Source organism: Tetrao urogallus (assembly GCF_951394365.1).
Source record: "Tetrao urogallus genome assembly, chromosome: 3".
NCBI classification, from domain to species: domain Eukaryota; kingdom Metazoa; phylum Chordata; class Aves; order Galliformes; family Phasianidae; genus Tetrao; species Tetrao urogallus.
In genome coordinates, this window is record NC_136815.1 from 59,140,135 (window position 1) to 59,168,091 (window position 27,957).

Below are 27,957 nucleotides of genomic sequence, written 5' to 3' on the forward strand. Positions count from 1 at the left end.
GGCATGGTAGGGAAAGGACCAACTACGTGAAATAATACAATTCCCAATATAGTCCATAAACAGCATTATGTCTATTGAATGAGTCACTCTAAATACAGATCAGTTTAAAAGAACAGACTACTTAATTAGCAATAAAACTAGTACTACTCAGAACCGAGTAGACTGATTGAACTCATTTGCTATATACCAATTGGTTAAATGTAGCTGTGATTTGAAAGCAAGACAATAAATTTAAGGCAATGAAAAAAGGACATTCTAATTCCCAAGCTGCATGTACTCTGTGGACAACATAGTTACAGTAAGTATTGTTTTGTGAGTATCAAAATGCCCTAACATCTTTGACTGATCTGACCTTCCATCAGCCATTTCAGATGAGATTTATTCCATTCAAGAGAGGGAATACCATGAAGTAAAACCAAAAATAATTTGGTTACTAACAGCTGGCTTGATTCATAATACCTTCTAGACTGTCACATTAAGTTCATAGGACATTCAGTCTCTTCATATGGTAACCAGGGCTTTGATCTTCTGAGAAGTTAAATGTGAGAAGCGCGTGGTGTTGAACTACTTACTCAGTTTATCAAATACAGTTTTCCAAATGCATTTATCACCCTTCTCCAAAAAGGTACTGTTGTTTTTTCTCACCTGCTATCAATTTCATTTCTGACAATTACTTTATTTCTTACATTTTTATTTTTATCAGAGTATTGTAGCTGCAGGAATGCATCCCGACACCCACAGATGTCATTCAGTGTGCTGCAGTGCTGAAATTCAAGCTCTGTATGCCTACTGCCAGGGCTGACACCCACTCACTAGGAATATTTATGCAACTATATGACTGAGGCCAGGGCTGTTGAGCATACCTCTTCCTTAAGAACTCTTTGGCCTAACACTCTCAGCAGCTGCTCTGAGTCATAACGGGCAGCCGTCCTGAGAGGTTGCACCACACTTTGAGGCAGACTGGTTTTATGTACATACTTGAAAAGCTGCAGCCTGCCTGCAAGAATCACAGAATGTCAGGTTTTAAAAGGGACCTCAAAAGATCATTTAGTCCATCTAGTCCAATCCCACTGCCAGAGCAGGAACACCTAGATTAGGTGTTTATATTTATTGGTTTTTGGTTGGTTTTTTTTTTGTTCGTTTTTTTTTGAGATCAGTTCAACAAAATATATATTTAACATTATATCTAAACAGTTTCCTTTTCAGAAGCTCTCAGTAATATTTAGAATGGATTCAAAACTGTAGAACTCTCCTTGAAGAAATTCTATACGCCTGTAATTTTCAAGGAAATTAAAGAACCAAGCAACAATTAGCAGAGGTAATACTACTGGAACAAGACTGCAGATGATAGGAAAAATGATCATTCTTAGAAATCTCCTCTTTCCGGGTTAGAAACTATTGTGCTCATCTGTAGATGTGATTCAACAGAGAAGCATATGGCCTCCTGAACCATGTGTCATCTATACCTATGTTGAATAAACATTCCTCAAGTCTCTTCACAGAATCAAAGACTACTTTGAATTAGAAGGGACTTTAATGATAAAGTTATTCCAAACCTCCCTGTCATGTGCAGAGTTGCCACCCAGTTCTTTCAGTTAGAAACCATTCCCTCTTGTCCTATCTGCCCATGAAAAATGTCAGTCTCCTTGCTGATTACAAACTTCCTTCAAGAACTGGAAGGCCACACTGAAGTCTCCCCAGAGCCTTCTCTTCTACAGACTAAACAATTCTGGCTCCCTCAACCCTTCTTTGTAGTAGACATGCACCAGCCTTCTGACCGTCTTAGTGGCTCTCCTCTGGACCTACTCTAACAACTATGCATCTTTCTTATACTGGAGGCCACAGGCTTGGATGCAGTACTCCAGATGGAACCTTGCAGGAGCAGAGTAGAGGGAAATGATTATTTCCCTCTCCCTGTTGGCCACACCTCTTTTGACGCAGCCCAGGACATAGTTGACCTTCCAGGATGCAAGTGCATGCTGATGGCTCATGTCCAGCTTTTCATCCACCAGGAACTTGAAATCCTTCTTCACAGGGCTGCTTTCAGTCAGTTTTTCTTGCAGTCTCTACTCATGTTTGGGATTGCCCTGATCCAAGTGCAACACCAGGTGGTTGGCCTTCTTCAACCATGTTCTATTTGAATCATAGAATGGCTTCCCCAGAACTGGGAAGAAAATGTGGCTTTCTCATAACCCCTGTTTCAGGAGAAAGCTGGCTCTATCTGCATGAAAAGAAGAAAGAACCAAAGGTGAAAGTGTTATTTCTCAGTTCAGATGGCAATGATTCCGAGGAAAAGGGGACTCTGTTCGCTTATTTTCTGTTCTCACTGAGGTTACTCTGACATTGTAGCCATCATGTTTTGCATGATTTGTTTTTCACTTTTTCTGCCTCCAGAGGGCTAATCAAGTGTACAATCTAATACTACATTTTTGTAGGCAAAGAAGAGATGACACAGAGTGACTTCTTCCTTAAATGCTTGTGCTTAGTGTTCTATTAGAGATGTTTTATACCAAATGAGGATGTTTACAAATTGTGTTATAAAAGACTTTTTACATATCCCAGAACACAAATGTGAACCTGACTATGAAGCCATTACAGAGAATGCAGAATAGCTTGATGTGTTTGCTACAGTCTGTACTGCTGCAGCACTTTTTTATATTTGGGGTTTTGTGAAAGGTGATTTTTCTCATAGCATTTGCTGTATAGAAAAAGATGCATGTAAATAAGAGCAAGTCACTTGTGCAGTAAGAGACATAGTTTAGTGATGGGATTCAATATGTCGGGTAGATGGTTGGACTCAGTGATCTTGAAGGCCTTTTCCAACCTAAATGATTCTGTAATTATCTACTAGAAAAAAATGAAGCCTATTGGACATATAGTTACAAAGCAACAGATTTGCACACTATTATGCAGGTGTTCAGAGTAGCCACTGCATTCATCTAAATTAAAAACTGATGTTTGGTTTCTGGATATTCTCCTTTTTCTCCTCAACTGCGAACCTGCCATGGAAGCAAAGTATTTGAATGCCTGCTTAATACAGGGCTCATTTCCATACAAATATGATGGTATGGGCAAGTGCAGCTCATCTTTACCATCACCAAATAACCCTTCTGGCAGTAACAGCAGTTGTGTATATGATGATGCAGTGAAGACTGATATTACAGGAACATGTAATCAGAATGGGGGCTATCAGATCAGTTTCTTAGAAGATATTCTATCCTGTCCTATCCTATCCTGCCCTGTCCTGTCCTGTCCTATCTCGCATATGAGGCATGTACTTGCTGTCAGTACTGCTGAGAGTACAGACTGGTAAGATGTAAGAGCTTTTGGCACATGGAATGGCAAGTGTCATATAATAATCACATATTTGCCAATATTTTAATGGAGACAACAGTACTATGCATGGATAATACGAGCATACACTGCCAAAATAAATATAAAAACAAATAAATCTTGCCTCTAGCTTTATTCTACGTACTCTTTTTCTACTGGCAATCTTGATAATGGAAGTGTACAAAGTTATCATTAATAGCAGTGCATTTAATGAATATAATAACTGTCAGTACATGCCGAGGATATAGATGAGTTATACTGTATATCTCTATCACTGATCATGTACTTGGGAGCTATTAAAATATATTAAAAAGTTTTAAATAATTAATCACATTCCAAAGGTAGTGTCAATATAATGAATATAAATATTGTATGTGAAGGAGAAGTTGTTTAAAAAAAATCCTTATTTCTGATCAAAATAACAGAAGAAATATCTTTTATCTTGTCACATTTCCTTTGAATCGAGTCTTATAAATTTGTGCAAATTAACTACACACTGATAAGACTGTGGTGCAACAGGTGTGCAATTAAAGGACAACAAAAGAGGGTTTATTAGACTCAGGATGTCATTTGAAAATTTTCATTGCCTTTATTAGCCGGGGGAAAGTTCATGCTGAATGCTTTACTTATCTTCAGGAACCATAATTATGTCAGAAGAACTGCGAGATGCATTGGATAGTATGTATGATGCCAGAATTCCCAAACTATGGTTTCGGATTTCCTGGGAGTCTACAACTTTAGGATTTTGGTTTACTGAGCTTCTTGAAAGAAACCAGCAGTTCAGCACTTGGCTCCTGGATGGCCGACCAAATCAGTTCTGGATGACAGGGTTCTTTAATCCACAGGTAGGTCTGCCGGATTTGATACAGCTGCTATGTAATAGATTACACAGTGAAAGAACTTCCAGCTAACTCCATTGTGACTATCCTAAGTATAATCTAAATAAATACATTTTTAGCTTAACTGTAACACGAATTAAGTTCAAAATCTAATGAATTTTTTGCTTGACAAAAAATGACACCATGAAATAATGGAATGCCCAGCCCTGCTCAAGGCCAGCTCAAGGTTGGATGGGGCCCTGGGCAGCTGAGCTGGTGGGAGGCAGCTCTGCCCATGGCATGGGGTGGGGCTGGGTGGGCTTTGAATTCCCTTTGAACCCAAACCATTTTGTGGTTCGATGATCTTCTGATTGTTTTGATTGTAGGATAGAAATGACATTTTTTCTCCCATTTCCACATTTCCTGTTTTTATCTTCTCCTCTGCTACAGTAATCTGTTTTTCATTATTATGTGAAAAACCCTTAAAGGACAAGACAAAATATGGTTGAAAACTTTGACATAGGGTAAAGGGATCTGGATTTCACTCTCAATCCTTGTAAATCAGTTCCTTGAAATGGAACGCTTGTTATTTATACCACCCCAGGCTTATGCCAGTCTTGATCTGGAAAGACATATAAAATGTACAGCCCTTACCCTGCACCCCAAAATAAAACATTGATAAAGAGTGAAAAACAAAAAAAAAACAAAAAACAAACAAAAAAAAAGGGAACAGCTGAGAGCAGAGTTAGAAGAGGTGAAGCACACATACTTTGGTGATGTGCAGATCCTCTGCACAGATAACCACATTCATTAAAGCTTTCTGTGATTCACAGATGTTTATGGGAACTGTGAATTGTGGAAGTGAGTCATTGAGAGAGCATCCAGCCAACAGGTTGCTGTGGAGCCTTAGCAAAGAGCTATTTTAAAGATGTATTTTAATCTCAGTACTTGTTGGCAATGCAAAAGCTAGCTGAAACAGCTGCCTTGAAGAGGGAAAGCAACAGTGGCAAATATTCTTTAGTGCTACTGCTGGGAAATGCTCATCTATCATCTAGCCTGTCTGTCAGCTGTCTGCCCATACAACTTTAAGGCACAGAAGCGTGCTTATAAAATCCCTGAGTAAAGGGTTCCCAAGCAGAAGTACGAAAGAGAGTAGAAGTGGTTTTAATGAAACTATTATGCTTCTGTACTTGACTTGTTAAGAACACTAAAATATTCCTAAGTAACCGTTGCAGTGATCAGGTTGGATGCAACCCTGATGGGCTTTGGCTTTTGTTACTACTTTCTTTTGCTCTACAGATGAGGAAGAGCTGACACAGATTTGGTACTGACTGTTTGAACTGGCTTTGTTTTTGCTGTCTGGGGTTGTGTCAGTCCTGAAATTTGGCCAGCCCAGTTGAGGCATTCTGTATTTCCTTCGGATCCATGTGTCTGGATTCCTCAAAAAAGCTGCCAAGTAAGCAGAGTAAAATGTCCCCAGACAAGACACAATTTAATACAGCACTGTAAGTGAGAAAGCCTCTAGAAATTCTAAAATTAAACACTTCATGACACATAGTTCCAGAAGTCCCTAAATACATACTGTGCAGAGAAACAAAAGTCCAGAAGAAGATGTGTTTACCTGACTTGAACAACCATTGGTGCTGACAATCACAGATTTCATAATCAAATGGTTATTTCTGTAGTCTCTATTTTCTGTAACCCAGGCTGTGGGAACATTCTACAAGAAATTTGTCTGAACAAAGACACATTTTCTATTTAGCTAAATATTATTTTTGTTAATAATGTTGCTGTACTTAAAACCATTATTTCACATGTTAAGAAAATTGATTTCCATCTTTTCAAGCAAGCTGAGGTGATGAAGTGCTGGTTCTAATGGTTTAATGGCTTGTTTGTAACAGCTGAGAAACTCAGAAAAAAATCCTTTCATTTGGGAGAGGAAATGTAGCTCCTAAATAATTTGTAATTTGCCTACTTGCATAGATCTCACTGCTCGCTTTATAGTCAATGGGTAAATGCCATGGGTAACAGAAGACAATAAAGTAGATTTATAGCACTGGGAGAATGAAACACACTGGCAATAAGAAAAAAAAAATAGGACCTGACTTCTCTTTCCTTGGACTGGTTATATACTGGGATCAATTCAGTGGTTGCACAGAAGTTAATTTTTATTTATGGTGATACAAATGAGGCTGAGGCTTCTGTGTGAAAGAAAAACTGATTCCCTTTGTGATTCTGCATTGGGCTAAGACAACCGCCAAACAAAGAGTGGTGCCTCCTGGATGCAATCCTCAAATCCACAGCTCTACACGTCTTCCATTTCTACCTTCCCATTGCCTTACTGTGCTGGATCCTGCTTTATTGCTTTCTTGTTTGCATTGCTGTATCCAGCTGCTGCCACTTGTCCTATATGTGGATTTTAAACCCTATGAGGCAGAACTGTCTTTCTGGTTGTAGAGTGCTCAGCGTAATGAACCCCCAGCCTATTTCCGAGAGCCTGAGATGCCAAAGTAATGTGAATACTAATAGGAAGATGAAGCGCAATGGCTCCGTTGCTCAGAGCCTGCTGGATTCCATAGTAACCCTGCAATATTTTGCTCTCTGTAGGAAATACAAAATAAGTGACAAACAAGGAACCCCACAAGCAAGGTGAAAGAGATTATGTGATCTTGGAAACAATAGACATTGGTTTCTTTACTTCTTGTCACAGCTTCTGTGGGTGCGTGATTCTGGAAGGTTCAGAGTTAGTATGCATGGGTTGTTAGAAGGCAAAGGAGCCAATGTTTAGCAGGCTTCAGTGAGCAGGCCAGGGAGATGTTTGGGAAAAGGCAGGTTAGGGAAAGAAGAAATCATCTTCTGCAGTTCAAAATTCTAGCAACCTCCTGACTCAGAAACTAAACAACAACAAACAAAAAGCCCTCCCAACCAAAAACAAAACAAAAAGCAACCCTTCAAAAACCAAAAACAAAACAAGAACAACAAGAAAAAGCAACTAGCCAAACAGGACAAAGATACTAGAAATTAAAACTGGTTTCAATACTAGAAATCAAAACTGGGGCTCCTTGTCTCAGCTGCAGGCTTAACACCATCTGGGATTCACTCTAATGGGAATATAAGTGTTTCAAGTCCCACTGCAGAGAACATATAGGTTCAGCCATCTCTGCAAGAAGAGTCTGCTGACTAAATCTTATCTCTGAAGACAGCGTACAGATCTGAGCTTACTTTTATATCTGTATTTCCACAGAGCCTTTGAACTGATTCCCTTAGAGCAGTCATTGTTCTGTCCTGTCCTCTTCCTGCTCTTCTCCCTTTCATATTTGAGTAGATTTGGGTCTGGTGGCCCAGTGGGGCCTTCTGGCAGTGAATGCTGTGTGTTTTAAACTAACGTACTATCATGCTTCCCCAAATTAAAATTCCACAAATTAACTACAAGGATTCTGCTTTCATTTAATGGCCATTCTGATGGAAGAAATTGGCCATTAATCCTGTCTCCCTTAGCGGTGTGCAAGAGTTCTCAACTACTTCAAATGCAATTACAATTATCTTTGCTATCACAAAAGCTCTTTGCAATACTTGTTCCGGGGTTCCTGGAATGGCATTAATGAGAAGCCACCAATGTCATTTAACTGAAATATCCGAGTTCATGAATGTCATCTCATAATGGAAAGGGTGCTTTGTTGCTGGGAGGTGCTAAGGCCTGCAGCAGAAGCACCAGGCTTGGCTGTTGGATGCTAGCCCTACACCAAGACCATGATGCTGCTGATGCTGCATGAAGCTTCTTTTCCTTTCCTTCAGCCTCCACTATGATTGGATGAATAAAAGTAAACTAAAAATTTTAATCAATTCCCTCATTGCTACTGATTTCTTAGAATCACAGAATTGCTCAGGTTGGAAAAGACCTTAAAGATCATCAAGTCCAACCGCAGCCTAACCATACTACCCTAACTCTAACAGCCCTCCACTAAATCATGTCCCTGAGCACCACATCCAAATGGTTTTTAAACACATCCAGGGATGGTGACTCAACCACCTCCCTGGGGAGCCTATTCCAGTGCTTAACAGCCCTGTCTGTACAGAAGTTTTTTCTGATATCCAACCTGAACTTCCCTTGGTGCAACTTAAGGCCATTTCCCCTTGTCCTGTCACCTGTCATCAGTGAAAAGAGATCAGCCCCGCTCTCACTGTAAGCACCTTACCAGTTGTCCTCCCAATAAATCCCTCTTGTTCCTTTATAACAGAGAATGAGTTTCTTAAAATCATAGAATGGTTTGAGTTGGAAAGGACCTTTAAGATCACATAGTTCCAATCCCCCTGCTATAGGCAGGACACCTCCCACTAGACCAGGTTGCTCAGTGTCATCCAGCCTGGCCTTCAATGCTTTCAAGGAGGGGGCGTTCATTGGGCTGGGCAACCCATTCCAGTGTCTATTGCTAAATGCTGAGCGTTCATCTTGCTGGTGTCAGCAGCAGTATGCTGTGTAAGTGCACTGAAGCTTTGCACTGAGTAGCAGCTATGTTTTGCCCTGCTGACAGGGGCATTTCAGTAGTTAATTACATGATCCCAGTTTGTACTTCCTTTGTGGTCTGTAAAAGGCATTGGGAATTGTTGACTGAAAAGCATTTTTATGGTGTTCCTACAGGGAAAGGTAATATAGTGCGTGAAAACATGGTATTATTGGTGCCTCAGCAATTACCTGCATTTAAAATCTTACAAATCACATTTATTTGCTAGCTGTGTAAACCTTTCTCCATTTGTCTTGTTGTAAAGTAGGTGAGTAAGGTAAGATGAGTTGGACCTATACATTAAATAGGCCACTTTAGTGACTTCTTTGCCAGCATAAGCATAGCAAGTGCATACAAATACCTGGCACTGGGACAGTGTAGGAAAGCACTGGAGTTACACTACTGAAATTAGTTTTATACGTAGATGAGATTCTGTGGGTTGAAGTTTATACTGCTTGTGTCACTATTGTATAGGAAAACAGTTGGCAATGGGTGCGTTCAAGCTTCTTCAAAAGCCTGTGTCATATTTGATCTCTTCAGGGATTCCTCACTGCCATGAAGCAGGAGACAACACGCTCAAATTTGGCAAAAGGATGGGCACTCGACAATGTTGTTTTGCACAACGAGGTGACCAAGATGATGAAAGAAGACGTGGCTGGCCCACCTCCCGCTGACATTGGTGGGGTCTATATATATGGCCTTATCCTCGAAGGGGCTGGTTGGGACCGCAGGAACAGCAAGCTGGTCGAGTCAGCACCGAAGGTAAAGACTGATGGAGCATCACTAACTGGAGTGTAACATTGTGTGTTCAGAGAAAACCAGAAAGTATTCCAAGTGCTTGCAGCATATGTTTCACAGCAGGTTGTAAGAGGGTAAAGTAATAGCAGGACTGGGAAAAGGACAGGGTGTTTACCCACCACAACAGACCAAAAAGCCTCTGTCAGAAGATGAGTTTGGGAGGTGCTACACTTGAGTAGACCAGTAGCTGGGCTCCTTGGCTCCAGGTGCTGAACTACATCTGTGCAACTCATGAATCATTTGGACTGAAAGAGTGGGCCCTGTCACTGTTCTCAGAATCCAGGCCTGCTCTGATCACAGTGTTTAGGTAAATAGAAGACCCTGGCACTGCTACTGAGTTATTGGTATTAGTTCTGGGCTTCTGCTCAGTTATCCATGTATGAACTTACATTTTGCCAAGGTTACTGAGCACATTTAAAGTCTAGTTAAGGAGCAGTGATTGCATGCTCTGGTCAGTGCACAGGGAAAGCTGCCACTGTGTGTGCTGGTAAAGTTTTGTTCTCTCCTGGAACTGGAGTCGAGGCCATTGCTCTCTGTAGGTAAAACACTTCTGTAGCTGGCTGAGGGCAGTGTTTTCCAAACCAGATCTTGCCAGTGGCAGCTTCTGGTACTCATTTCCTGCTTTGTGAAAAGACATCCTTCATGTACGGAGTTTGCCCAGGTGCTCTGGCATCATAAACAAGAGCTGTCGATTTGAGACCTTTCTCTGCCTCTGCTAATGGGTACTGTGTATTGCCAGAGGGATCTCCTTTGAATATAACCCAGGAGGCACCCTGGGTCTTTGAAGCTCCACTGCCAACAGCACAGGTGTAACAGGAAGGCTTAATGAATGCAGCTGGGCCTCTGCAGCTCCAGTCTTGCCATTCAAGGAACAGGAGGTGGGGAAAGAATGGGGAACACCTACTAGAGGTGAAAAGGATGGGGAAAAAAGGCAATGGTCTCACTCCCTCCTAGAACCGTGCTGCCATTTTTTCATCCTTTGCCATGTTGCATCTTTGCTGGTTTCTCTTAGTTTCTGTTCCTTCCAAGGTTCTTGAAGTCTGCTCTCTCTGAGCTGCCAGTGGCTTATAGACAGGTTGGGGTCAGTGTAGTAATGAGCACAGGGATTGGCTTCTTCTGTGTGCTTCTGCTGAAGGGCTGCTGTTTTTTGCTGCAGTCCACCAATGAGTCCAATGCCAGGATGCTGGAGTTTGGACACCCTATCCTGCTAATACTGAGTCCAGTGTCTCTTTTAACATTTTCAGGTGCTGTTCACAAGTCTTCCTGTAGTCCATGTGTATGCTGTCAACATGACAGCACTACAGGATCCAAAGAAGCAACAAGGCAATGTGTACTACTCCTGTCCTGTCTACAAAACGCCTCGGAGGACAGATCTGACGTACATTTTCTCTTTGTACCTGAAAACAGCACAGAATCCTGATCACTGGACTTTACGGGGGGTGGCACTGCTCTGCAGTTCAAAATGAGGGCCAAACTATAGCTCTAAAAAAAAATAACCACCTAGGAAATAAGTTTGCAGCTAGCAGGAATTCCATTGTTATTTTCAGAGTGGTGTGGGAATTAGCAAGTGAGTACAGAGATCGTGTTAATCATACATAGATCAGTTTACTCTCTTCACTGTGAATACACCTAAATGTATTTAACCTGGGATTGTGAGAGGGAAACAGGTACGGCAGCTGTTGTGGAGCAGAAATACATTCAGCTAGTTTGCTCATACAGGAAATGCTAGGGAAAACGTGCTTATGATTGTGATAACTGCTCTAGCATTTATGGAGGTTCTTTTGTAGATGCTGTCTTTTCTTCCTAGTATAAGTCTTATTCACAGTACGTTATGATTCTTTTTAAAATCAACTTTGTAGTTAAAAACTTATCATGCATAGCATTATTAAAGCAGTAATGACGAGTGAGTTAAACTCATAATAAAACTTCATCCTTTTCTGCATATATGTGAATGCACTTGATTTTTGCATTTGTAAACTTGCTGAGTGGTTTTACAGATGGATGCTGCTATTTCCTTGAATAGTCTCTTGTATATGGAAATAGTAATAGAAGTTTATCTTTGCACAAGTTACTGCTTTTGCATGTTAGCTTGTTGCCAAACCTATGTCCCATTAGAAGGAAGATGTGCACACACCAAATTCTTAGTGAGAAGAAGTTCTGAAACTCTTCTGAGAGTAAACATGCCTAAACACCACTTTGGCCCAACTATTTGCTACATTGGTGATACTTCCTTGAATCGTGTGCCCTCGAAACTCTCAACTGCATTTTATGCTGTATTTTGCATTAGTCTAGGTTAAAAAAAAGAAAGAAGAAAAAGAAATAATATATATGTTTTTAAAAGGTAGAGGATACATAAGCCATTTCTGGGAGTAGATTCACCTGAAAAGATTGGTGTTATTTTGTGTATTGTCATCTCTGCAGTTTACCCTATGATTGAAGGGTGATTGCTGCTTCTCTTAATAGACAGCTATTGGCCAAAAAATGTGTTTTGCTTTTTTTTTCACTAGCACAAATTCAAAACAAAATAAATTGCTGTTGGATGTTCTGAAAGAAACAGTGAGTGCTTCATTACTCACTTTTTTTTTTTCTCCTTGTAAGCACTTGCAATCTTGTTCTTTTCAGCCGCCATGCAAGAAGGTAGTTCACCTTTCCCCACACCCAGTTTCAATCTACTATTAGCAGGCACAGAGTTCTTTCCACGAGGAAGTTCAATATTCTCAGTCCTACCCACTACTAAGCAGAAAGGGCCAAGTTTCTTCTTGGAAAACCGAGCAGCTGGGGCAGGATTCCTTTAGAACTTGCTTCACATGGGGTGGAGGTGGGATGGTCTTACCCAGTGACACCACCTGTTCCAAATATCTGCTCCAGGCCTCCTGCAGCATGGCTGTATGTCAGCGCGTCAGCTGACTCCACTGAGAATTCTGCTGATTAGAAAGGTGAACAACTGGGTCTCAAGATCTTTGCCTTGCAAATCACGAAGAGAGACTTCCAACGGGGAATGCCTGTACTGTGGTATAGAAAATGAGAATTTAATCTGTAGGGTTCTCCCCACTTCCTCTTTGAGGGGTTATGGTGTTAACATGGTGCATGCATGTTATGGTGTTTAACCTCTTGGTGCATGCAAAATTCATGCCAGTGACACTGATAAGGCTTAAAATGAAGAGCATACATTGAGTTACTTTGCACACCTGAAGTACTTGCTACTTGTTATGAAAACAGTAAATCCTTTAAACAACTGAAATTAGAACTGCTCATTAAAAATACGTATGCAGTTGAGCTTATATGTTTTGCTCCATGGAAACTGCATCACTTCCTTTCTTTGTCAAGTAGATTAAAAAATTAAACCCTCTGTAAAGAAAATCTATAGGTGCATGGTTCTAGCACATGGGGTCCTGAAGCAGAATAATTAAAAAAAAAAAAAAAAAAAAAAGTGACAGCTTCTTTGATACTTTCACATCAGCAACTAATGATATTTTGTCAATTCAGGAAGACCTCAAATCTCACAGAGCAGAAGGCAGGTGATACCCCTGGGGAACCAGACTAATGGTACGGGGTTCCGCTACAGGCAGGGACAGTTCTGTACCCAACAGAAAGAAGACCGCAGCCGCCTGCTTCCAGAAAATCTGTAAAGTAGTTGAAAAACAAAACCTTCAATGTATCCCATCATTAAAACATCTCTTTCCCTTTCCGCTTGTGCTTACCATGCAGTGAAGATGCATCACTGACTGTTGAAAGAGGTATCTTCCTCTGCCTGTTTCCCTCCCTCATCCCATTCTGTCCCTCCATGCAGTGGCATTACTCCTTTCAATCTGACAGCTCAATTTGCTTTGAGATGCCATTAACATGGCATAACATTGACCCTTCCCAATCAACATTTCTTAGTTATTATTGCTAAAGCTCTTTCACTTCAAAAGTGATGTCCACCAGACTAAATGAAAGAAATGGAAGGCAGAAGAGTTGAAATCAAACTAATTATATTTAAATTCTAGATTAACAACAGGGAGTCCTCAAACAATGCGTATAGATAATCAAGTTACGATCTGCTGTGAAAACGAATCTGAGAAATTAAACACACTGATACAGCTTTTGGCACTATCATACAGGTTTCGCACAGACAATAATGCCTGACGTTGCTGTAGGTAAGCGCTTTGAAGGCAATGCCATTTCAGAATGAAGAGAGCAATACAGTCCAGCAACTCATGTCCGCATAGTGGCCATGTTTACAAACATATCTGGTTTCAGGGCACTGAGGGTTGCAAATAAACAGCATTCCATACTCCAAAGGGTGTCCATCTCGTAATCCCTGAGGCTGTGGCTGTCCATAGTGGTGGTGGTGGGACACAAAAAGCTGGGTTATGGCCCTTTACTTCAGCAGCTTTGTAGAATAGATTTTAATTGCAGTGAAGCTCAGAAAAACCACACAGTCATGGAAATCAAAACAATTCTCTTGTCTGGTCAGCTACATTCATAAACCCTATTATCCTCTGGATAGAGTAACAATTCTTAAAAAGATCTTGAGTGAACAAACACAAACTCTAGCTTTTATCTCTATCTATCCAGAACCCACACATTGATTTTATTCCTCTTTTACTTTTTCATGCCCTTGCATTTCTTGCTAGCATGCCTTTCCATAGCATGAATATAACTCATTCTCTTTTCCTCCTGGTATATCATATTTAACATCCTCTGCTTTATTACTCTTACTCCATAAGTGCAGGAAATACCTTGCTTAAGCTCATCAATCCTTCCTCTTCCAGAACTCTAGAAATAACCTTTAAACACTTCAGAATCTTCTCTTTTCCACTAAGAAGAAATGCAAAAAACCTATTAATCCTCCTACGTTTTGTCCCACCCCGAATAAGGCAGGAATTTCCTCCTGCTGCTGCAGTGAGGGCCCTAAAATGAAAAGGTTTGTACTGCTGAATGGACATTTTTCATAGCTCTTCCTTCTGCTAATATGATGTAATAGCTTCATTATCATTTTCTGAGTCAAAGAATTGGTATGAGATTATGGAAGACGTTTTTATAATGTTGTACACAAAACTGAAGAGAGTAATTAGGCTGTTTAAATGAATGCTAATTCAGTCTTGGAAACAGAGCAGATTTCCATCTCCCTTTGCCACGTTGCGTGGGTTCTGTATAGGCTAATGCTGGCTGCTGGCACTCTTTGGGGGCAGTCCGTATGTTCAGGTGATGTGGCTTCACTCCTGTCAGGACAACAACACTACAGATACCCACGTAGATGGTAGAACAACATCAATACACGTTTTGCGATAGAACAAAAAATTCACACATTTTTCTAAAACTGAGGGCATACAGCCTGTGTTCTCTCTTGTGCCTGAGGACAGTATGGGTGCTTCTTCATCAATTCCTTACAATGATTGCTTCAAGTCTAGCAAGGGGACATCATCACCTCCACCACCTCCTTCTTTTCCTTCCTGCTTAAGCACCACTTCTGGGACCGTCATCACTCCTCTTTCAGCTGTCTGGGCAGCGCCTCTTGGTGTGCTGTTCTTGTCTTTCTTTACTTTTGTGATCACTTCTGTGTAGGAGATCTCCTCGGTGAAGGGCTCAGCAGCCGTGAGCTCAGTGGCTATGTGCACACCAGCCTCCTGACTCCCCTCCTGGCCCTCAGCTACCGTTCGCTCTTTGTTTTTTTTGTGGATCTTGAACGTCTCCTTTGTCGGGGCTGCCTGTGAGATGGTTTTCTTGATCCTTATCCCAGATTGTTTCAGTCTCTCTCCTGACTGCCTGATCCTCTCCCTCCTTTCAGGGGTCACAATTCTAGTTCGAAGCCTATTTACCTTCTTGCCAAAATTTTGCCTCGTCTTTTGGATATTTTCTCTTGAAAACGCCTTTTTGATATCATCTATGCGCCTCATGCCTGATTTCTTGAACTGAGCTGCTTTGCTCTCTTCAATATAGTATTCTTCATCAGAAGACAGATCATCAGGTGGGAGGAAATCATCCTCAAAAGTTTCGCCAGCTGTATGCTCTTTGATAACAGAAAGAGATGAAGGGCACTCGGTTTCCTCCTGTGAACGAAAGCACAGAGTCATCTTCCAGCAAGTCTGTTTTAAAAGGGTTGTGAGTGAAGCATTCTGTTTGTTGGCTTGCAGTGAATTACTGCTAACCAAAATACAACCTTGTAACAAAATAAGGTAGGGTCATACTATCTCATGTAATCCTACAAGATACAAATGGCAGAAGAAGCCTTTGACAAATTCTGTAAAAACATCGTACCTAATCAAAGTTTTCTTTTCAGAGCGGCTCAATCTAAAAATAATGAATGCATGGCTTCACATTTACTACTCCCTAATGGTTTTCAGAGCAGATGTGTCCAGCTCAGAGAATCATAGAATCATTCAGGTTGGAAAGGACCAGTAAGATCATGTAGTCCAACCATCAGTGCATCCTCACCATGCCCACTGACTTCGTCCCTCAGTGCCACATCCATACAGTTCTTGAATACCTCCAGGGACAGTGATACCACCACTTTCCACAGGCCTTTCTGGGCAGCCTGTGCCACTGCCTCACCACTCTTTATGAGAAAAAATTATCCCTAATATCTAACCTGAACCTCCTCTGGCACAACTTGAGGCTGCTCCCTTTTGTCCAATTGCTGTTACCTGGGAGAAGAAGCTGACCTCACTTTGCTACCACCTCCTTTCAGGTCATTGTACAGAGCGATAAGGTCATCCATGAGCCTTCTCTTCTCCAGACTGAACAATTCCAACTCCCTCAGCTGCTCCTCATAAGACTTGTGCTCCAGAAAGTTCACAGTTTCATTGTCCTTCTTCATGGTTTTTGAAGCTGATATGCCTCTCTTATTTCTCACCAATAAAAGTAAATATCCCATAGACAAAACAGGTACTTGTGCCAGCTTTACTCTCCTTAAGAGAGGGCTGCAGCCCTTTATATCACCATAAAGATAATTGCACATTCTTGACAAATTAGAACTCAGTGAACATTTCTGATGCTGCCCAGAAAGGAAAGGACCCCAGCATATTAATTTATGTGTGCTAGCTACACAAGAGGTCAAAGTCAGTAAAGAAACTAAATATTATTCAGTAAACCCAGTTCCACCCAATTCTCTCAGGACATGTACCATGAACTTGTCTTGTTCCATGCAGGAACGCACACAGGAGTAACTTACAGCAAGCACCTCTGGTTTCCATGGTTGGTTTGGTAAGTAATATGATATGCTGCCTGCTTGGAAGTAATGACTGCTCATGATACCTTAGCCCTAGGAACTGATGTAGCCCCTCCAGAGGAAGACTGATAGAAGCTTGAAGCTCAGATATGCATACAAATTTCCAAAAGCTGTAACCAATTTACCAAAAATTGCTGAAGAGTTAAAGATGTGGAAAAAAAATAACTTGTGAAAATAAAAGGTTCCAATAATCCAGTTTATCCAACAGGAGAATCTCTCAAGAGAACAGACCCACTTGGCCCCTGATACAAAGCCTGCTGTTTGTACAGACTTCAGAGATGTCAGTGACCATTCCTCGTGAGCTCAGAGCTCAGAGCTACAGCTGCTGAGGGATACAAAGTGGAAAGCCCGCAACTTGCTGGAGGTTAGTGAGGCAGACATGGCCTGTCTTCCCTACCAGCTCTGTCCATGTTTTTGCACGTCCTCTGCTCCCAGGAGGTGCAGCCCTTCAGGTGCAGATGTACAACACCTACCTAAAGCTTCTTTAAGCTGTTTCCCATTTGCAGTAACCATTTCAGCTGCTTTCTGAGGTCTGCCAGTGTCAGCTCTATCCTTGCTACTGCTACCTTAATTCAGAAAGTAGGAATGAGATCAGGACTTGTGAGCTCACGAGGAATGGTCACTTGCTGTGTACTTCACTGAAAACTTTTCGCCCCACAACAGTAGTTGTCATTTTTCACAGTGACTTGTTACTAGAAAGTCATGTTTAATGTTATTGTACAGGCTAATAGCACTATGTAAAATAAAATACATTAAGCTCTTTTGCAGATAGCTTTGGCTTCATTAAAAACCCTCCAGTAAAATAGTTGTTAATGCTTAATTTTTTTACAAAAATTAGGAACAAATTGTGTTGCATTGGTTACAGTGGGATGTTATTCAACTCATCTGTCAAAATCAGCAGGAACAAAACTACAATACTTTGCTAATAATCATCTGCATTAGCATGTGCAAATTAACATTAATTACATAAAGACTTCTATATATAAACATAATCCCTTCTTTTCTGAAAATGAACTAAAACACAGCTGGAGAAAATTCCTCAAAGTTTCTAAATTACAGCTCACTCTTTCAGCTGAAATGGTAACAAAAATATTTCCATAATGACTGTTTGGAAATTTCAATATGTACAGCAATAAATACAATATGGTAGATGGGGAACGTTGTACTTATGAAGGACACTTGTTAAAAAAAAAAGAGGACAGAGAGATGGTATTTTGTCTGCAGCAGTTGGACTGTGTCTTCCTGCAGAAGAGGAGTGAATGTGTCTGTACTTTTGGACAGCTGTTTCCCAGAGCTCTGCAGCACTCAGGCTAACAATCTGAAAGCTGAGGAAGAGTGCTTTAACTTTTATAGGTGTGTAGGTATAGACTTCTGAACAGCAACATCTGAGCTAAGGCCCTGTAGACTGGACACAGCAGCTGAAGTGACTGAATAGCATTTCTCATGTGCTGTGGATGCTGACAGTGAGCTTTGCCAAGGCTCTGATGTTCCCTTTTCCTTTGGTTTCTGCACACATCTTGCAGAATCAAATGTAGAAAGATTATAAATTAGGTTGAGGTTGCTTCTCTTCTCCAGATTTCTGGATAGAAGATGTTAGCAAAATGCAAAGTATTAGTGAAACGGCATTTATCTTAGTGAGGTTTTGTAATAAAAATACAGTGACTTAGTAGCTATGGGAGAGCTTTCTCCTTGACTCTCTCCTAGCCTATCCCTCAAGCACTAGGCATATTCTATACCCCTTATCAGTGGGGTAGGGAGAAGCCACGAGCTTTAATTCACAACAGAAGGTTTTTGAAAGGCTTTACTACAAGTCCTTCTGACAGGGCTTTTGCTGTGCATGCTTTTCATCATCCACCAAAAAAATAAAGGGATATGAGGGCATTAAAATGGATGTGACCAGTTCAGGAGCTTTACTCCTCTTCTCCTTTCTTGTTTGTTACACTTATCCTGGGTTTCAAACAGATATTTCAAAGCCCAAACTGAGTTCCTAGAGTGGGTAAAAAGGAAAAAATGAACATTGTCTTATATGCTACAAACTTCATAAAATAGTTTTACGTACTCTTTTTAAAGAGCCTCAAAGTAGAATTCTAACAATTATAAAGAGAACCATTATCAACACTCAACTGTTGCTCAGTTTCAATTACAACTTTACCAGATTTTTTTTTTTTAAATACAAGAAATAATAGCAGAGAAGAATAGAATGACCAAGTAAAGAATTATGATAGTACCTTAAATTAAACAAACGAAACAATCACACACACACAAAAACCATAAAACGTGCAAACATGTATGTATGTGTATATACAGAAATCAACGTTCAAAATCCTAGAGAACCTATAGAACTCCCAAAGAGCTCCTAACAAACTCGTTTACACCAAAAGTAGAGAGGAGAGACAGAGGAAACCTCATAAATCACCATCATTGTTGCACAATGGAAAGGCGATGGAAGGAGAACTCAGCCTTGGGACGTGTGGCAGGCATTGTGCCAGTTATGGTATGGCTCCTGCACAGCTGGGACTGATGGTCACCTGGCAATAAGGAGTTGGTGCATGGAGCAGCAAAATGGTGAGAGGCCAGCCCCTGCCTGGCCTGGAGATGCTGTGGTACCTATGACAAACTGAGATGCAAATGACTGGCAGCTGATAAGCAGGAAACTGTATCAAGAAAATATATTAAAAAAATCCTGGAAATTTGCATGTTAAATGAATGAGTTGTTATTCAAACCAGTAACCAAGGTAAATTGCTAAAACATCTCCTTGTAACTGCTCTCTAAATCAATAAGAAGCTGCTGATGAATAACCAATTACAAATCAATCTGTACATCTACTCGTATTCTAACAGTTAAGAGTGAAGCTTTGTATATCTCGAGTGATCCCTTCATTTTTCCTGCAAATAAGTCATTTCAAAATCTCTGCCATCAAGACAAAAAGCTGCTCAAAGGAGGGAGAAATAGGATTATCTTAAAAGGGCATCAAAGGGATTTTATCAAGTAAAGTAGGAAGGGAATAAACACTTCAGCACATAGGACTTTATGGCCAAGTGCTGTTGCTTGTATTTAGAATTATTTTTACATAATGAAAAAGCAGCCTGATTAGAACAGACAATCCCTCTCATTTCCTCTTCTGCGAAGCCTGATATGCATCCCTTTTCTTTAAATTCTGGCAGAAATTCATTAATTTTGCCAGGACAGTAAAGAAACCCAGCTCATTCTCTCATTATCTGAGAGCAGCAAGCTCCAGGCTACGTGTGTGTTGCTGCCCAGTTGTACCCCAGCATGTGGAGAAGCTCTTGGCTCCATGCCACCACACGCTGCATAAATGGACTACTTGCAGCTCCTGAGGAAAATCAAAGCTTCATGCTCACTTTGCTCTTATTTTATGGCTTTGGCCTAGAAAATACTTCTGCAGGACAGTCAGCAGGTTTGCAATTTATCCATACATACCAAATCTTTGTGAGTGGAGGAGAAGGAGTGTTCACAAGAGGTGATGAGACAAACAAAATATGTTTTGTAATGTTTTCATTCATTATTCCCTCACGTGACTGCTCTTGCAAGCTACTGCAGAGGGACTGTGCTGTCAAGTACACAGAAACCCAACCGTTCGTCACAAGTTGCTGGACTCGTCTGCCCAAGCAACCATGTCTCCCCACAAATTAGCCTCTAGACTCCCTTTCAACTCAATGGAGGAAAGAGGTACTTATCAAGCAGAAACTGCATGGAGAAGCTGATATCTGCTGTAGGTCGGACAAATCAGCCTCCATGAATTTCTCTCTATTCTCTCAAAGGGAGTCTACAAGCAAACATCTGTCTTCCTGATATCCAACACCTGGCAGAAAGAATGCCATTCCAGATTTTGAAATTCCTGTTCATGGTTTCAGATATTCCTCACTTCTAGGTCTGCACTGTCTTGGTCAGTGTTATTCCTGTACTAAAGGAATAATTGCAAGACCCAGCTCTTTTCAGCAGTGCTGAGAATTTCAGTCCTAACTGCTGTTATCAGGGTTGTATAATCAATGGATATTAAGATATATAATCACACAAAGAACAAGAGAGTTAGACAAAGTAGACTAAGATAATAGGAGAGAATAAATGGAAGGCTTACCCGTATGCAAGGCTCACCTACAAAAAAAACAGAAGAGGGGATCTCCAGATGAGATCCTTCCCCACTGGTAGCCAGCTCTTAAATAGGTCTAGGAGCCAGGCTCCACCTCTTCCAGCAGCTCGCCTCAGGTGATCAATCAGAGGTTCAGGCTGTGACTCAGCAGTTCCCATACACAGGGTCAAGTCCATTTATTCTTAAAATTCTTCAGGTACAAGGCAGATTGCTGAAATAGATATGTTCTCAGTGGTCAGATACAGCCTTATGTCCATACATCTTTTTGGGCAGCCTCTAGAGCCATGGGGAAGAGGCAAGCAGGCTCATGATGCAGCTGCATTCTCCCACTGGCTTGCTGGCCAAACTCACAAAAAGCCCTGAACCACAGCATCCAGTGTGAACGTAAATTGGGATCTGCTGTTTCCACTGCTCAACTTTAATAGGTGGAGAAAAATCAGTGGCAGCCCTTAGGAGAACGACTGCCCATCTCTTGTTAGGCACCTCACAAAGGAATGGGTCTGAAGGCCCTACTTACATCATGTCGAGGGGTATGGAGACAAGTATGCTGTGAGCACGTGGTCCTGTGAAACAAGCAACTTTTCCCATTTTAAGAACATAGAAATGGTCCCGCAGCTGCTTTATCTTTTTTTTTTTTTTTTTCTTTCTTTTTCCCTGTTCTCTTTCTTTGAGAACACATCCCTAGAACTACAGTTTTCCTTTAGCTGGTTGAGCATGGGTGATTTTTCCCCCTCAAAATCACAGGTAATTTATGATCTTCGCCCAGTGTTTCAGCACTGGCTCTGCTCTGCCTGCCTGCCTGTTGGCTGCACAGCACAGGGTGGCCCAGAGCTCTGACCTGAAAGGCTGAATCCCACACTGGAAACAAAGGATCCTTGCTACACTCTTTGACACAACTGCTGGGTTTTTCTTATTCTCTGTAATTTCAGCCAAGGCAATTACCTGTTTCAGCTGTAAAAATATTTATATATACACCACAAGACTTGAATAAAGGCCCCGTGTGTTGAGGTCTCGATGTTTAAGGTCTGTGCTTGGCAAGAACAATTAGTCAACCCACTCTATCTCTTGTTCATTAGGTTTTCATGCTCCATTTTGATAGCAAGAGGTTATAGACAGAGTTAATCCCCTCTCCCTGTGGAGTCAAGCAGAAGATCAGGCTCTTATGTCTCCAACACTAAGAGTCCATCCCTGGTTTCTACTCATTCAATTTACAGCCATTTCGCATCTTTTAGCCAGCGTTCTTTACTGTTCTCCTCATCCCTGTCGCAGCACGTGCTTAGAATCATAGGATGATTCTGATCGGAAAGGACCACTAAGATCCACAAGTCTAACCACCAGTCCACCCTCACCATGTCCCTCAATGCCACATCCTCACAGTTCACAAACATCCCCACCTCCCTGGGCAGCCCGTTTCAGTGCCTCACTGCTCTTTTTGAAAATGTTTCCCTAATATCCAACCTGAACCTCCCCTGATGCAACTTGAGGCCATTGCCTCTCATCCTAGCACTGTTACCCTGTAGAAAAGGCTGACTGCCACCTCACCACAACCTCCTTTCAGGTCATTGTAGAGAGTGCTAAGGTCTCCTCTAACCCTCCTCTTCTCCAGATGAAACATTCCCAGTTCCCTCAGCTGTATGAATGGCAAGCAACCCTCAGTCATCTTTTGAGAAATGAATATATCCTTTCATGTCCTTCCCAAACCATGGGGCATACAAAGACAAACTATCAGCAAGGGGTTCTGCTAAGTAGTGGAGCTGACTGTGCACACTTCAATTACCACTGCTCTACCTCTAAAGACAATTCGCTTTCTTTTCTATACTTTTTTCTCTGGACTGACAGGTCATCATTTTGAGTGTATTTTATTAGCAACTGCATCGCATTCTGTGTCAAGATAATTTACAAAAATAGCATACAGTTGACAATGATGTCTGAAAAGCAAACTCTCCTAGAAACCTTTTACAAACCACGCATCCTACAAAACAGTCCACTGCTATTTATTTGTTCTTTTTCCAGACTGTCTGCTAAGAGCTAAGACATTAGATACAAAAACAAGAAAAAGAATAAGCTCTGCCATGTTTCTGTAACACGTAAAAATAATCACAAATGGGTTACCTAGAACAGTCTGTTCTTGGTGAGCTATTCAGCTTCATGGCGCTAATGGTTTTGCTCTGCAGACAGCTGCCTAGAGCCTCTCCTAAGCCTGCCCTTCTCATGCCCAAATGATATCAGATGAATGGCAGTTGTTTCTTTTGTCTTTTTTAAATAGAAGCATTATATTTTCTACCTTTTAAGTCCCGCTGACCCTCAGGTTTTTCTCAGCATAGGCATAATTGAAACTGTGTGCTGACAGAGGGTGCTTTTGTGCACCAGGTCCATCAAAGCCCATGTTTGCAGCCTCACCCCTTGAATGTATCACACCCCTACTGCATATGGAAGTGCTTCCACTTCAGATTTTCAGATTATTGTCCCCATTTCAAGTTCACCTTTTTTAATGTCCAGATAATCATGCAGCAAAAGGACAGAGGCCAAGAAAACCTCTTCTGTTTTAATCTGTTTATGTACGAGTGTTCCACACAAGGCTTCATCTGCTGGCCTCCCCACCAAACCTGCAGTGGGGCAGTCCCCTCAGGGGATGTTTTTCCGAAGACCAGCTGCTGTAACATGGGCTTCCTGGAGGCTGCATATTCACATTCAGAGAGGAACTTGCAGAACATGAGAGAAAGCAAATGAAGCAAGTTCTTTCAGGATTAAAATTATTCAGAAATTAGCTATTTCTGAATAATTTAGTCAGAATGAATCAAATTGTGAGGTGCTCTTTGACTGAAGAGAAATGACAGCTCTCACAGCTGGTTATTCAGAATAACACGAACAGAGGTGAACAGAGACCTGTACAACCTATAATGTACTCTGCGTATCTCGTTATACTCTGAGGACAGCTGGCACGGTGGAGTCAAAGACATCTCTAGAAAGTCTGACGTAACCTGGCAGTTTTAATGGTACCATCAACCTGGACAGGAACGTTCCCTGCCAGCAAATCTTTCCCTCAACTGCATGGCCTTTTAAAAACGAGCACTCACTTTCCCCTAATCATTATCCTCACAGATGATCATTTCGTCTCTTTTTAATGTGAGGATATTTGCCAAATCTTTTCATCATGGCCGAGGTCTCTCGGGAATCTCCTCCAGCCAACGATCCTTTTCAACCTGCCTGCTCCTTCCATCAATGATGTGATCAAAGCCATCCACTTGAAAGAAAATCTTTAGGATTTAATTGGTGTTTCCTTTTTCCTCATAGGCCTCATGTTCTGGCAGAAGTTAAAACTAAAACCCACAGGAGCATTCCACTGTGGCTACACATGGGTCACTGGCTCCACCACAGTGTCCCAAATGGCTCATAAAAAAAAAAATCACTACAGAAGAGCTGTCACTCACAACCTCCAAGTAAACAACTTGGTTGCATCTATTTGTAAAATACAGTGAAGGGAGTGAGTGCCCCACACTGACTCACCAGCTATTAGCAGACTTCCCCTCATGGTAGCCAAGCTTCAGTCATTCAGGTCTTGGCAATGCAACAGTGTGCTTACACTGGTGTAAATCAATAGTGTGAAAATGACTACGCTTGTGTGAAAGAGGCTTTCAGGAGTGAGTTGAGCATTAAAACTCCATCTTAAGTACCTTGCTTTTGTGGAGCTAAACAGTTCTCCTCCTCCAGGAAAGAGTTAAATGTCATACTGCAAAGGCAGCAGCATATAGTGCTCCTCTGCTGTGCATGAAGGGAAAGGTTTCTTCAATTCACCTTATGAAAGTTATGGAAATTACAGAGGAATTAATTCATGTGCTCAACCAGTCTTTAACCACAACAGAAATAGAAAACTAGAAAGAGAGAAATCCTAAATTCTGTTTGCATTCCTGAAAAGTTCCAATTGAGGGTTAACCATATGGAACACGGTGCAGGTTGTCGTTGTCCAGCAAAATGAACAAAGAGTCCAGACACTCCACTGAAGGTGATTATCACAGAAAGTACACATGGTGAGAGCTGCCTTTGATGTGAAAGGCCTAAAAATAGCAACATTTCTTTACAGCTATGTGTAAATCTATTTCCATAACATTTTACTATACTTAAAGAATAAGTGACAACTCAGGTCTTTCAGGGGTAAAAATTGCATTATGTCATGAATACTGTTTTAAGAACAAACATTTTCAAAGCATCAACTTTACTGCAATAATTATGGTAAAGGGCTATTGATGAAATGGCACTATGCCATTAATCAGGAAAGTCAAAGATATTTATTATCTTTAGATGAGAAAAGATATGCAAGGAAAAAGCAGAATTGCCTGTTTGCTGTTCCATCATGATAGTGCAACTTGTAGTAATTGTAATAATTGGCTGAATTCTGTCCACACTTTCTCCTGTGCAGCCACAGTAAGTAACTCAGTCAGAAAAGGCTGGGAGGCACAATTTGGCTGCATATGTTACTAACATTACATTAAAGAAGTAACATTTCCTACCTTCAGCTTTTACTTTTTTTTTAAAAAGCGATTTCTTCCCAGAACTGGAAAATAAAATAGTTAAGAAAGCTGGATTATGCGTAAGAATTTGTCAGCTAAATATGCTGGTGAATATACTCACTGAAACAAGTGGACCCATTCGTGAAAATATTGTTATTTATGAAAAAATAGTTAGAAAATCAGGGTTCAAGACAATGGGAACACATCATGTTACTCACAAGGGCTGACATTCTCAAGACTGCCTAATGATGAATACGACTTGTTTTGAAAGAAGCTTTGGGGATTCACTGGTATGAAGGAGAAACTATGCTTCTGGCAAAAGATAAAACACTCACACTTTCTGTTGAGGAACTGGGAAGTTTCAGCAAATGAAGGATCAGGCCATTAAACGAATGAGTTTCACACCACTTGCTTGTCAGTGACAGATCCCATGAACTGCCTGTACTAAGGGCTCTGTGTATGGGTCAGCAAAAGCCCGCCATTTCATGAAACTCCTCCTCAAATGCTATCATTTGTAAGAACAAAGAACATCCTGCAATGAGGAATAAATGAAAGAGTGTATAATTCACTCTCCAAACATTGTGAGTGGAGATTGGAAGAACTGTGCTGTGGGAAAGCATTGCCAAGGATAGCAATGCAAGGAACTATTTGCTGCAAGGAAGACATTGTGGTTCTGAGTTTATGCACGCAGTGCTGCAGACTGAGACAATGAAGAAAGTCCCCAAGCAAAAGCTTGGGTAACACTGCAAGTTAAATACAAGATTGTTTTAAAGTTAATATTAAAAGAAAAACACTGTACCAGAGAGCTTACAAACAATTTGTTATTTGGACTTCTACCTAATACGGTGAAAAAAATATGAGAGATGAATGTCAGGCATGGTTTGTATGACAAGATTTACCGGGCCTGCCTCATATTACCTTTCAGAGAGGCAACAAATAGTCCTTGCTGATCCGCAGTTAATCTTACACTACTGGCTCTGAAACTCACCAACACTAATAATAGACTGCACGCACTGCCTCCCGTGGGCTCTGCTGAAAGACATGGAGAAGTGGAGCTCAGTGCTGAAGAAACCATAAAACCACACTCCTGCTGGACAGGCTGCACCTTTTGGTTCACCATATGATGTCTACACACAGCTACCAAGGACGTGGCACAAAGACAGCACAGCAATGGTTATGACAGACAGGTTATGGTTACCTGATAGATCACAACACGGAATTTGTTTTTCCTCAGCATCTCCTCTTGCTTTGTCTGCACCTTCCGTACATTGGCGCTCTGCCTTTCCACCCGTGCTCGTACTTCCTTCATGGTGGAGCTGACCTTGTGGGTTTTCTCCAGCAGCTTGTTTACCGTGTAGCCAGTATTGCCGTGAGCCTGGGCAAGCTTTAAGATATCAATCTGTATGGTCTTGATGGCATTTTCCATCTCCCTGTGCCTCTCTTCTATTCTCTTCTGGCTCGCTTGCACGCTGTCCACGATGTTGGCCACTTTGTCCAGGACTGTCACAATGGTGTATGCCGCGTCCTGCTCTTCCTCATCCTCAGTGACGCTCGATAGGCGGTTTTGGTGGAGTCTGTCAGCCTCCAGAGTGATCTCCCGGTGCTCCATTTTGCCTCTCTTTGGCAGGAGCCTTTCGTCTGAATGCCCTGCAACCACTACTGCAGGCAACCGGTGTGACAGGCGGCCTCGGCCATGCTGAAGGGTGGGAGTGGAACGCCGCTCCCGGAGGTGGGTCAGATGCTTCTGCACACCAAATGTCCACACACGATGGCTCAGATGCTTTCAGCAACATGAAACCTCTAAAATTAGGAAGCAATGTCTGGAAAGGAGCACACATTTAAAGGGTCACGCTTCTGTGCTGATGAAGTTATTAGCGTTAATCCAGGGAAGTTAAGTAACTTACCAACTAAGCAGGCGAGCAAACTCGCATATTTTAAATGATCTACTGTTGTTTTTGTGTTCCTGAAGCACCTGCACTGATGGAATTCAAACAGCACTCAGAAAATGAGCACTGGCTGTTTTTGGAGCAAAACAAACTTCAGCTCTTCAGCTGGCTGCAATTGCCACGTGAGGTAACAAATAAACACACTAAACCAGAGGCAATATAGTGAAAACGCTGTATTGTGACATGCTTTTCCAGTTCAAAATGTTGAAAGCTTTTTTTTTTTTTTAAATTGAACAAATTATTAAATCCTACATGCAAAATTCTGAAAGCCTACACTACATGTTAAAACAGCTGAACACGTCCTATTCACACTTTATCTCTGGATCTCTCGAACAACAACTAACAGTCTATTAATATAACTATGACCAGCAGACTAATTTGGATGGACTTTCTTAGCTCTTGAAAATACTCTATACAAGAGCACTAGTAATTCATTCACTTTTATTTGTTCTTTTTGTTTGTTTTTTTTTTAAATTATTATTTATTTTATTTGAATCACAAACACTATACAATCTGCATCGTAGGTGTTAAAACAATGTATTTTCTTTAAAAAAGTTTAAGAAGTATTAAAACAGCTTCAGTAGTGATAAAGTAGGCTTTATTCCAATTATTTGTGTTCAATTATTCAACACCAATCTTTACAAGCCCTAAATCTACCAAGACCTACTTCTTTTGGACCTGTGCCATCTGCTCTACCAGGCAACTTCCCAAATTAAGAAATTCATAA

General features: G+C 41.2%; 2 protein-coding genes across 2 annotated transcripts in view; one reads left to right on the forward strand and one right to left on the reverse strand.

The window, feature by feature from the left end:
* LOC306945115 (dynein axonemal heavy chain 5-like) overlaps positions 1 to 10,917 on the forward strand; it is a gene marked incomplete at both ends in the record, with an annotated part of 145,964 nt that extends 135,047 nt beyond the window's left edge. Inside the window, 3 exons of the mRNA XM_079533823.1 lie at positions 3,970 to 4,178; positions 9,194 to 9,415; positions 10,696 to 10,917. Coding sequence (XP_079389949.1) covers positions 3,970 to 4,178; positions 9,194 to 9,415; positions 10,696 to 10,917 — 653 coding nt within the window. The remainder of the gene's footprint in view (positions 1 to 3,969; positions 4,179 to 9,193; positions 9,416 to 10,695) is intronic.
* Positions 10,918 to 14,823: 3,906 nt separating this feature from the next.
* On the reverse strand, positions 14,824 to 26,893 carry CAVIN4 (caveolae associated protein 4; the record flags this gene model as incomplete). Its single annotated transcript, XM_079533436.1, has 2 exons — positions 14,824 to 15,486; positions 26,483 to 26,893. The coding sequence occupies 2 exons, from the start codon at positions 26,891 to 26,893 to the stop codon at positions 14,824 to 14,826; spliced, it is 1,074 nt and encodes a 357-aa protein (XP_079389562.1).
* Positions 26,894 to 27,957: the final 1,064 nt, after the last annotated feature.